The sequence below is a fragment of the Loxodonta africana genome, chromosome 10, assembly GCF_030014295.1.
Source record: "Loxodonta africana isolate mLoxAfr1 chromosome 10, mLoxAfr1.hap2, whole genome shotgun sequence".
Taxonomy (NCBI): Eukaryota; Metazoa; Chordata; class Mammalia; order Proboscidea; family Elephantidae; genus Loxodonta; species Loxodonta africana.
This window is the reverse complement of record NC_087351.1, coordinates 4,467,840-4,479,931: the sequence shown is the minus strand read 5'-3', so window position 1 is coordinate 4,479,931 and position 12,092 is coordinate 4,467,840. Positions and strand designations below refer to the sequence as shown.

Below are 12,092 nucleotides of genomic sequence, written 5' to 3'. Positions count from 1 at the left end.
TTCTAGCATGCCCTTTGGATGCCCACCTAAAATACTTTGCCCATCCCAGCTTCCCCAAGTATTTTTATTTCTTTGAACTTCATATTCTTTTTTACATACTGCCTCAAATCTTCTTTGGAGATTAAGTAAGTCTGAACAAACACACATATTGCTAGGCATAGAGCAGATACATTGTGAATACTGAATTTTGAAAACCATTTGTAATTCCATAAAAAAGGGACAATGAATCACCTATTCACACACACACAGGAACATGAAATTTTACTGCTTTGCCAGTCTGGTCTCAGAGAAACAGATATATCATTATTATGTGGGCATAAAGAGGGCCAGTGACTGTCTAAGGTCACACAACCAGAATCACGGTGGAACAGAATTTTCCGTTCCACGCTTAGTCACGTATCCTGAGTTAAGAGAAAGTGACTGGGTAAAGATACAAACCCATGATTAAATGGGTGGGAGGGAAGTGGAAGAGATTTTTGTTCAAGGGAGTCTTAGTGAGATCTGCTTAGAATCAGGGCATTCAGCCATATTTGTTGCCTTGAATGAGCACACTTTGGAAAACCCCGCTATCATTTTTCCACCAATCATGAAAGTGGCAATAGATTCTACCCAATAACCATGATATCATTAAGGCAATTTAAGATTCTAGGAATAAATTACGATGTTAGAATGACAATTTTTTGATGGAAGACTTCCTTTAGAAGCAGGTAAAACCAAACCCTTTAGAAACTTTCTGTCTACCTTTGCACATGCAATATTTTCAGCTAAAAGTCAGTCATTGGGTGTTCAACTTCACTGAAGTTTCTAAGTCTGAGGTAGAATAAAGTTCTCGTCATTCAAATGAGCTATTGGCCTTCTAAAGTACTGTAAAGGTCAAGAGAATTGGATGCCTATGTGAGAGAAAAACAGAGAGAACCAGTGGAAACCAGTACTTTTCAGCATCATTTCTTTATTTTTAAACTAAGTCATAAAATAGCCATAATTAATCTAACACTTTCCCTGACATTTTTTTTTTTTTACATCAACACATTTTAATGCAACTACAACTGTTTTCACTATTTCAACCAGTCACTTTGAACTCCTTTAATAGGAATAATGAGTCTGGCTGTTTGGCTCAGTCTCACAGCTTTTCTAACATTTTTAACATTAACATATTTTAATAAAACAACTGCTTTCATTACTTCTATTATTCATTCCTATTATTAACTAAGAAAACTTTGAGCTCCCTTCTAATGAGGATAATAATTGTAGCCCTCGGCTCGCTCTCCCTCTTCTCTCTAGCCCCACTAGGTTTTACGCATCTTGGCAGTCTGAAACCCCTTTAGTAATTTTATGTTCCTACTTTCCAGTTCTCACAATATCATGTCTAATTTACTGATTAATTTTACTTAGCATCATTAACCTTGCCTTTTGTTTAAAAAAAAAATTTTTGTGTGTGTGTGTTTATGTTCTAAACCTTTTATCTTTCAAAAGTGCTTTTGATTGTTTCCTAAGCCTGTGCTGTGTCCTATAACATGGCGTGCAGCTTCAGGGTTTATAAATAACCCCATGAGGAAAATTTCCCACTTCACAGATGAAATAACTGATGCTTGGAAAAATAAATGGATCAAGACCACGAGTCAGCAAATGCCAGAAAGGATTCAAACTATGGTCTATCTTATCCCAAAACACTCTTTAGACTACCCTTAAGAGGTCTTTACTGTTTTCCCTTTCACCTTTTTCATAAGGTTCAGTTTATTTCTATTTCCTTTTCAGCCTTTCAGTGGTAATGTTACTCCTCCAATTATTATTAGCATGTTCCCAAGGTTGTGCTGGGGTATCTCTAAGTGCATTTTATTTGAAATGATATGCTTTAAGGTTGGGTGAGACTTAGAAAAAGGCCCCAAGCTGTTGCCTTTCTTAAGAGGATATCCAATTACAGGTAGTGGTTAAAAGGCCTTGAAATCAGAGGCACAGGCTTGTACACTGAAAACGACAAAACAATACTGAAAGAAATCAAAGAAGATCTAAATAAATGGAAAGACATTCTGTGTTCATGGATTAAAAATCTTAATATTGTTAAGATGACAATACTATGCAAAACAATATACAGATTCAGTGCAATCCCTATCAAAATTCCAAGACTGTTTTTTGCAGAAATGGAAAAACCCGTCCTAAAATTCATATGGAATTTTCAAGGGACCCAAGATAGCTAAAACAATCTTGAAAAAGAATAAAGTTAAAGGACTCAGACTTCTCAATTCAAAACTTTCTGCAGAGCTGCAGTAATCAAAAGAATGTGGTACTGAAGTAAGGGTAGACATCTTGATCAATAAAATAGAACAGACAGCCCAGAAATAAATCCTCATATCTATGATTAGTTGATTTCTGACAAAGGTACCAAGACCATTCAATGGGCAAAGAACAGTCTCTTCAATGAATGAGGCTGAGAAAACTGGTTATCCACATGCCAAAGAATGCAGTTGGACCCGTATGTCACACCACATATAAAATAGAACTCAAAATGGATCAAAGGTCTAAATTTAAAAGCTAAAATTATAAAACTCTTAGAAGAAAACACAGAGGGAAATCTTCATGACCTTGGATTTGGCAATGTTTTCTTAAATATGATGCCAAAAGCAAAATCAGCAAAAGTAAATAAACTGGACTACATCAAAATTAAAAACTTTTGTGTGTCAAAGGACACTATCAAGAGAATAAAAAACAACCCACAGAATTGGAGATAATATTTCAAATCATGTATCTGATAAGGGTTTAATATATGGAATATATACTATCTCCTGCAATTCAACAACAAGAAAACAAATGACCTAATTTAAAAATGTAAAAGGACTGGAATCGACATTTCTCCAAAGAAGATATACAAATGGCCAATAAGCACCTGAAAAGTTGTTCAACGTCAGCAGTCACTAGTGGAATGCAGATTAAAACCATAATGAGATACCACTTCATACCTACTAGGATGGCTACAACAACAAAAAAAAAAAAAAAAACAAGAAAGAGAGAGAAAGAAAGAAAATAACAAATGTCAGTGACAAATTGGAGAGACTGGAGTCCTTTTGCTGGTAAGAATGTAAAATGGTGCAGCTACTCTGGAAAACCGTCCTGCAGCTCCTCAAAAAGTTAAACAGAACCAGAACATATGACCCAGGAATAGGCAAATTCATAGAGACAGAAAGGATATTAGAGGCCACCAAGGGCCAGAGGAGAGAGGCGAATGAGGAATTATCACTTAATGGCTACAGAGTTTTTGTTTGGGGTGACGAACAGGTTTTGGAAACAGACCGTGGTAATGGTTGCACGACATTGTCAATGTATTAATGCCACTGAACTGTATACTTAAAAGAGGGTTAAAACGGCAAATTTTGTGTTATATATATTTTACACCAATTAAAAAAAAAAAAAAAGCCTGGAATCAGATAAACAAACATAGGTTCAAATCCCAGCTCTGCATAAAACTGACTCAGAGGGTTGTTGTATATTATCTACTTCAATTTTTACAATAGTTCTGAAATAGGTACTTTTATTATTCCCAATTTGTAGCTGAATAAACTGAAGCTAAAAGAGTCCCCACGGCTCACTGAGTCCCCACAGCTCACTGTATGGCCAGCCAACCTGCTGGTAGTTCCCAAATCAAGCCAACATCAACCAGTTTTAGTGGAAACCCACTATGCGTCCGGAGGGCCTGGCCCCTGCTCCTCATCTTTGAGCCACAATAGTGGTCAGCAGACCCAGGATACTTGTGCCCGTTGCTGTTCTGCAGCTTCCCTTTCACAACTCATGTTACCAGTCTTCCTGTTGCCGGTTTTGTTTTTACCTCAGTATGTTTTTTTTTTTTTATGTTTAGCTCAGAGAGAGAGTCCTGTCCTGTGGAATTTGCTGCTGCACAGTGTACTGTTCTATTACCTTGTCATTATTAGGAATTTGGGCAGAAAACACCCACAGCTGCACATCTGTGTGCCTTTGTGCAATATCATTAAAGCCTGACAGAAAACCATCTGTGTCATTAGCATTTTACTACTTTTCAAAGAAAGACCTAAAGTAATGACGGCAAATTGTGGGCATCTATTAAATCTGGATGGACACTGTTAGGGATTGACTTGTGTCCCCATCAAAAAATATGTGAACTTGGCTATGCCACGATTCCCAGTATTGTGTGCTTGTCTACCATTTTGTCATCTGATGTAATTTTCCTGTGTGTTGTAAATCCTATATCTATGATGTTAATAAGGCAAGATTAGAGTTAGTTATGTTAATGAGGCATGACTCAATCTAAAAGATTAGGTTGTGTCTTAAGTCAATCTCTTTTGAGATATAAAAGACATATAAGAAAAAAAAAAAAAAAACCTGCTGCTGTCGAGTCGATTCTCACAGCGACCCTAAAGGACAGAGTAGAACTGCCCCCATAGAGTTTCCAAGGTGCACCTGCTGGATTCAAACTGCCAACCTTTTGGTTAGCAGTCATAGTTCTTAACCACTACGCCACCAGGGTTTTTAAAAGAGATATATATACATATGAAAATATATGTAAAGATAGATACATTTACAAAGACAAAAAAAAAGGTGCTGAGGCGGCTTATGTACAGCCAAATGTTTCTTGGGATCTGATTCCTTGGTTTGGTTTGGTTTCGTTGGCATCCCAGCTAATTTGCCTAATTACATGGTTAGAGCTTCTGTTCTACCTCCTAGTTTGTTGCAAAGAGCCTGGGATCTTAAAAGCTTCCAAGAGGCCATCCAAGGCACAAAATTTGGTGTCTAATCACCGTTTGAAACATTTCATCAATTAAAAGTAAAAATAGCTGTAAATATGAAAGACTGTATCATCTTATGAAGCATAAACAAAATATGGCTTTCCTTGTACAGTTCATACAGAATGAAAATATTTGTTATATGTCAGAAAACAAGTAAATGTAGCCAAGTACTTAAATACATAATTACCTGTAGCAGATTACTTACTGTTGGTTTTTCCCCCCAAGGTCTTAAAACACATACATGCCTCCCACCCTGATTTGGGGTTTGACCATTAAGGCTTTCAAGGGTCATTCTCTACAGTTAAAGGACAGGCTGTAGGAGGATGGAAAAGCATGCTGCCAAGTCTAGTGCTGACCAGAAGGGTTAAATGACCAGAAGTCAGGAGGCCATGGAGAGTGGAGTTCATCACTTTGGGGAATTATTTTCTCTTCCCCTCTCAGGCTAAGAGTCATGGTTCACCAGCCTCCTGAGAGGGAAGTCTTCTCTCAAAGGTGGACTTCTTTTACCAAGCTTACAAGACTGATGAATAAAATCAGAGTGCTAGTATATTATTTTACAACAAGAAATCTGTCATGGAGACAGTATACTGACTTCCTGTAGGGAAATCTACAGTGAATGTCAAATTAAAATCACAGGTTTATGCAATTAGCATAACATGAGAAAAGAGTTCTTAGTGACCGCTTTTGTATATTTAACAGCATCAAGCTAAAATAGCTGAACGTACCCATCTCCATACAAGGAAAGACTTGCCAATAGAAACAAAGCATTAAAAAACCCATTGGCCAAAACACCCTCTTCTCTGGCCATTGTCTAAATGGGCACCGACAAAGTTTGCCCCTATGACTCTCATATTTCTGTGCTTTCATGGCTATTTCATCCCTCTTTGACCTGAGACTTTCTTTCATTGTTGTTGTTGTTAGGTGCCGTCATGTTGGTTTCGACTCATGGTGACCCTATAGGACAGAGTAGAACTGCCCGCAGGGCTTCCAAGGAGTGGCTGGTAGATTTGAACTGCCGAGCTCTTAACCACTGCGCCACCAGGGCTCCTCTTTCATTCGGGGTGCTTATATAGTCAATCTTATGGAAGGTCTTATAGGTCTTGAAGCAACTGAGCCTCTTTTAGTAGCATTTGCTATAATTTCTCCTCCAATCATTCATCTACTAATTTTTAAAATTAACTTTTTAAGGGCAATCTTATTTCCAAATTCTTGTAGAGATGGGAGCCTATAAACTATAAAGTTTCACATCAGGGAGTAATGCATACAAAATCAAGGTCATTCTCTTATCAACGGAAATGGTAACTGATAAGGTATGAAGAATGGAATATGTGCCCACACGTCACCTTCAAAATCAGTTCCACCAGTTATCTACCCAAAAGCTTATAAAAGATTCCATGTAACAACTTAGGTAGAGCCATAGAAGGATGAGGAGATCTTTATGAAGGTCCATGACATAATTCATGAAGCTGTTTACCAACAAATGTATCTCAAGCTCCAGTGCTAGTCACTAAGTAGACACTCAACAAATATTTCTTGTATAAATGAAGAAAACCCTGACTTAAAAAAAAAAGTTTAGTACAACCTTAAAGCTCATACATTTAAGCTAATCACTCCCACCTCTCACTTTGTAACAGGTCATTAGAGTCCTTGGAACTTTTTCCTACATACTCTTTTCCACATTCAGCCAGAGTTGCTTAGAAAAAGCCACCAAAATGCCATTCATCACCCACCAACCACCACCACCACCATTTCCATCCTCAAATCCTACCATGAACCCATTTTCATATTATTCCCATGTATTCTAGTGCCCAAATGGGGCCAAGAATGAGCTAAGGATCAATTCCTAAGAAGGGGTATCACTCGCAATAAGCATGCCAGCCATTCCTAGTATAAAAGAGAAATAAGTCTCAGATAAGCCATCACAGATGCCCTGCAGCATGTATAAACCTTATCAAAGTCTGTATTTATGGAAACATACAACACCTTGCTATTCAAATGGGCCAACAAAGAAAATTTTTAGTGAGGTTATAAAATTCTATCCTTAAGGTAAGCCCCACCCGAGCACAAATGTGCAGTGTGCTTTACTCACTGCATACTGGAACTTTTCATTATATTCACGGTCATTGGCTTTCACTATCCGTTGCACTTCTAAAGAGAAAGAGAAATCAGGAATGGAATTAAATTTTAGATCCACAGAAACATATAACTCATTAAACTAATACCACTTAGGTTAATTAGATTGTCATCAAGGTTGCTAGAATTCTTTCCTTTCAAATTTGAAGGGCACAGGCTCTTTTCAGTCTAAATGTTGGAACATGTATTGGAAATTCCCAAATGGAAAGCTGAAATGTTTCTCATCATCTTTCTGATGCCAGCCAAAAAGCACAACATTATGTGTCTGCAGTTTTTAAGTCCCTTGAGCACCACAAAGACCCTTTCTCTTAACTTCAAGTTGTTCCTAAAGGAGAAGGAGCAGCTGAAAGTCAAATGCCACACTGGGAAGGGAATTATTTTTCTTTTTGCTACAAAGTTACAAAACATAATATAACCAAGCAAAACCGTACAGAAGTGGCCAGTGAGGTCATTGACATTATGGTCATTAAGCCAAAGATAGTATTTCTAAACAACCCAGGCAGGTGCCAAATGATCAGGAGACAGAAAACTGTTCTTAGCCGGAAGGGCCAAAAAATAAAATATTTTCTGAACACAAATGTTAATGCCAGTACAAATGATAAAATAAAAGGACAAAACCAAAAAACAAAGATTATGATAATGCATAAAGAAAAAGTTGCCCAAAGATGGTGGCAGTGCAGAAATAAAAATTTGCAGCAGGCAAAAACAACAAAAAACCAGTACCCCAAAAACACCAGCAGAGCATGTTTTTGTTGGAAGGGTAACAAGCTCCTCCTCCACATTAACTGGCTATAGAGTTGACAAAGGTTCAATGATGGAATAGTGAAAGCTATGAGAAGAAGCTGGACTCTCATGGTAAGTTACTTGAGCATCTCACCTAGGTTCTTCACCTGGTTAAGTGAAAGATGGTAAAAGGCGTAGGTATATGAATAAAGTTTGTGTTTAAAAAGGCACAATCATAGCAATAAAGGACACTGGATAGTGGAAAGTAACTTGGAGGCACATGCTAGGGATGGAATGGGGAGAAGAGGAAGGCAGAGAAGACCTGAAAGTAGAAGGAAGATGAGAAAGATGAGGGAGAAGAAGGGGGACGAAGGGAAGGAGAGGATATTTGCGTACCCACTCCCACATGCCAGGCACCAAGCATTATAAGAACTCATTTTTCCCAAAAGTCCAGGAGGAATCTCAATGTGTCTGCAGCCCCTGTGGCCCAGCCAAGTGTGTAGGTCACCCCTCAGAACTGCTCCTGACCAATGACATCTCGTCTTTGACTATGGTTGGGTCTATACTCTTTGTAGAGTGTTTTGTTTGCCATCACCTACAGTTTCTTTCTCGCTTATCTCATAAGGTCAGTTCCCTGTGATTGTTCCTGTTTTCCAGTCCACCTTACCTGATTACTGGTAGGAACAACACTGTACCGATGGCAACAGCTAACGACAGCTGAGTGAGCTGGCCCCTAACATGTATACTCCTGAAATCCAGAACCCACCAGGAAGCAACTGCTAAACCAACCACCCACCTGAAAGAAATATTTTCAAACCTGCCTCTAAAACCATTATCTCTTCATTCTTGCTATTTCCCCAACAAAGAGCAAAAACATTAAACCCTAAAGTGGTACTTTGGGGGTGAGAGGACAAGATAATTCACATGACCACACCTTAACCCAGTAGCAATAAAATTGCTGCAAAAAGACAATAGATGCTGTTGGGGCTGAGGAATGGTCCTTTCTTCTGCACCACAAAAAAGTTAACCTTGCCCACCAGCAAGCTGTATGGAATTTATAAACTTACTTTAGCTGCAAAATACTAAATTGTATATTAGCTGACTTTTGCTTTTTTTTTTTTTTTTAGCTTAGAACTTCCGCATGCAGGTGATAACCATTTTAAATTTTCACTTTCACATGAAGCAAATCCAAAGGCAGAAGCCTATAGCTCTGTACCTTGTTTTCTGAGGCATTCCATGCAGGATAAATACCTGGGTTCAATTCTCAGCTGATGCACCTCACGCACAGCCAACGCTGGTCTGTCAGTGGAGGCTTACACGTTGTTATGATGCTGAGCAGGTTTCAGCAAAGCTTCCGGGTTAAGCCCTGGTGGCACAGTGGTTAAGAGCTAGGCTGCTAGCCAAAAGGTTGGCAGTTCAAAACCACCAGCCGCTCCTTGGAAACTCTATGGGGCAGTTCTACTCTGTCCTTAAGGGTCGTTATGAGTTAGAATCTACTTGACAGCAATGGGTTTGTTTGTGTGTGTATGTGTGTGTTTGTTTGTAGGAAGAATGAAGTGATCTACTTCCAAAAATCAGCCAATGAAAACCCGATGAATCACAGTGGTCAGACCTGCAACCACCATCGTGAGGATGGCACAGCACCAGACCAAGTTTCTTTCCATTGTGCATGGAGTCACCATGAGTTGGGGCCAACTCTATGAAAGGTAACCTTGTTTTACCCACTCTAACCAACAAAAGTCTTAATTCTTATCACTTAAGTAGGAACCATCCTGTCCAGCACCTCCACATAACCACATTCCCCAAAGACTGAAAAAAAACCTTTCCCAAGTGGCCAAGGGGGTAATTTCTGTGCTAGGACAATTTGGCTCCTCTTCTGGGTATCCAGGTTGCTCTTGTACCATAAACCTGGTTAGAGTCAAGAAGTTCTGGTTTTGCTTCTGAAATCCTTGCTTCTGTACTTCCTGTAGGTATTGTCTCTCTGAACCGAGTTTTCGTGGATTAATTCCGGCAGAAGAGTCCGCTTCCCTTCATTAAGCTCTGCAAAATTCTAGCTCAGTTCTAAATCCCTACAGTTTTCTGCTTTTAACCTGACTATACTAGGCCTGAATTATCTTTGTGGGAATCAGCATTTTTCCATGTGCTACAGCTGTGTCTGAGGAGTTATAAACTCCTCTTGGCAATAAAGTCACATCCTGCAAGAAGGGGGAGCTGAAAACAAAGCTCCCATAAACAACTCCCAATGAGAATGACACAGGAGTTCAATGACTTAATACGCAATATTTCACAGGCATCATGGGAGCCTTCCAGATGTTAGAATAATGAAAGGAAAGTAATCACCAAGGAATTTATGATATACCAGTGCAGACTCACTCTTGCACAACTGTTACCACTGAACTTGCCTAGTTCACAAAAGGAGTGGAGTGACATACAAGGATGCATAAAATAGTGTAAGCAGCATATATATATAAAGTGGAATAAGAGAGCTTCCAGTTCAAGATGGTGAATTAAGCACGTACTTCCATCTTTCTTCCCTCTATGGTCCCACTGGAATGACAGAAAAGAGGTTTTTAAAAAGGAGGCTCAGGAATTTTGAAGAAAGCATAGAAAATGGAAAGCAGATAGGCTCATTCTGACCAAAAAAAAAAGGAAAAACTCCAGCCAAAAGAATTTTAAAAAGTGGTCTTTCTAATGGAACCCAGGAGAAGCTCCAAATTCAGAGTAAGTAAATACAAAGATTGAGAGTGTGTTATAGATAGGGTGACAGCTCCATTTTATACCTATTGCCTCAACAAAATAATTAGTAGGATCCGCTTCCACTCTCAAAAGTAAGTGTCCCTGTGTGGATGATAAATTAAAAATCACCCTAGTTAACGAGCATCATCAGAATAATTAAATAATAATCAAGCCTGCTGGGTCCTCCCACATTTCCCTCCCTTGCTCACTAAAGAGAGCAGACAATGTGGCCGGGAAAGGGACTAAGGGGGGGTGATCAGGCTTAAGAACGAAACAGCCCTGAACCTCCACATCAGTTATGGAAGAAAAGTACACCAAAGTGCTCAGCCCCTGCTAAGGTTTGCCTTACTTAAGCAGTTACAGGACTTGCCATCCTGTCTGACTGCCCCATAGAAAAGCCTCTCTGTCGACTTGCTACATCATCAGGCCCAGATACTGCAATCAGTCGTCTTTTAAAAGGAGATGCCTGGCAGGGAAAAGGACTTTGCAACTGTACTAATTAATCAATCTAGCCCTTCACTTATAAATATAAATCAAAAACCGTAAGTCCCAAGACATCTGAGAAAAACTAATAGCACAAAAGAGAAGGCTCCAAGGGGAAGAGATAATGCTGAAAACAAGGGAAAAAAATGTTTTTGTTTTTTTAATTCTAATGCATGCCTTGAAGATATTCGAGAAGATATGACATCCAAGAAACAAGAACAAGTTGATGTGAATAAAGAAAACAGAGAACAACACTGAGTTTCTGTTAAGGATGATGGAAAATTTTGGAAAAAGTTAATAGTAATGGTTGAACAACATGGTAAACATACTTAATGTCACTTAATTGTACATTTGAAGGAGGTTGAAACGGCAAATGTTTTGTTTCATATATATTTACAAAAAGAAAACAGAACAGGAAAAGAGTTCCTGGAACATAACAATATTTAACGGACAGATTGTATATTAGAAATGACAGGATGGAAGACAAGACTGAAGAAATCTCTTTAAATGAGTATCAAACTGACAAAGAGGAGGAAAATGTGAAAATCAAACTTTGGAGAAGGGAACATGAACAATAGATGGGAGGAAGTGATGAAATACATAGAAGAAAATGTTTGCACCAGTGTAAGACCCAATGTTTCAAAATGAAAGGGCCACCAAATGCCAGTCAGGATGATTGAAAATGTACCCACAGACACTTATGAAATTTTGAGCTCCAAAAACAAATGAAAAATCCAAAAAGCTACCAGAAGGAAAAAAATATATACATATTGATTAGTATCAGAGATACAAGAATCAGACCAACATGAGATTTCTTATCAGCAACAGGATGCTGGAAGGTATTTGAGCAATGCCTTGCCCACCTCAAGGAAAAATGTTTTTGAACTCAGAATTCTATACCCAGCCAAATAATCAATCAAGTGTGAAGGGAAATTAAAAACATTTCAAACATGCAAGAGGGTTTCCATACAAGATCATCTCCAAACAACTACTCAAAAATGTACAGCACGAAAAAAAAAAAAGTTTATAAAAGTAAACTATAGTGGAAGAAGAAATAGAAGCACAGGTGATGGTCAGCTAGAGACAAGAATGAGAATAAAAATGAAAAACATGATAACCCACACACCGGCTCCGGGTGGGCCACAAATTCTACAGAAAAAGTGAAGGGCTATTTCCCTTTATTTCAGAGTCTGTTAGGTAAAAGGAGTCCCTGGGTGGTGCAAATGGTTAATGCATTTGGCTGCTAACTGAAAGATTAGTGGTTCG

The 12,092-nt window shown here is 38.6% G+C and overlaps 1 protein-coding gene across 1 annotated transcript in view; it reads right to left on the bottom strand.

Moving 5' to 3' along the window:
- The window catches only part of ATP8B4 (ATPase phospholipid transporting 8B4 (putative)), a 366,292-nt gene that overhangs the window by 312,774 nt on the left and 41,426 nt on the right, over positions 1-12,092 (bottom strand). Inside the window, exon 4 of the mRNA XM_064291985.1 lies at positions 6,841-6,899. Coding sequence (XP_064148055.1) covers positions 6,841-6,899 — 59 coding nt within the window. The remainder of the gene's footprint in view (positions 1-6,840; positions 6,900-12,092) is intronic.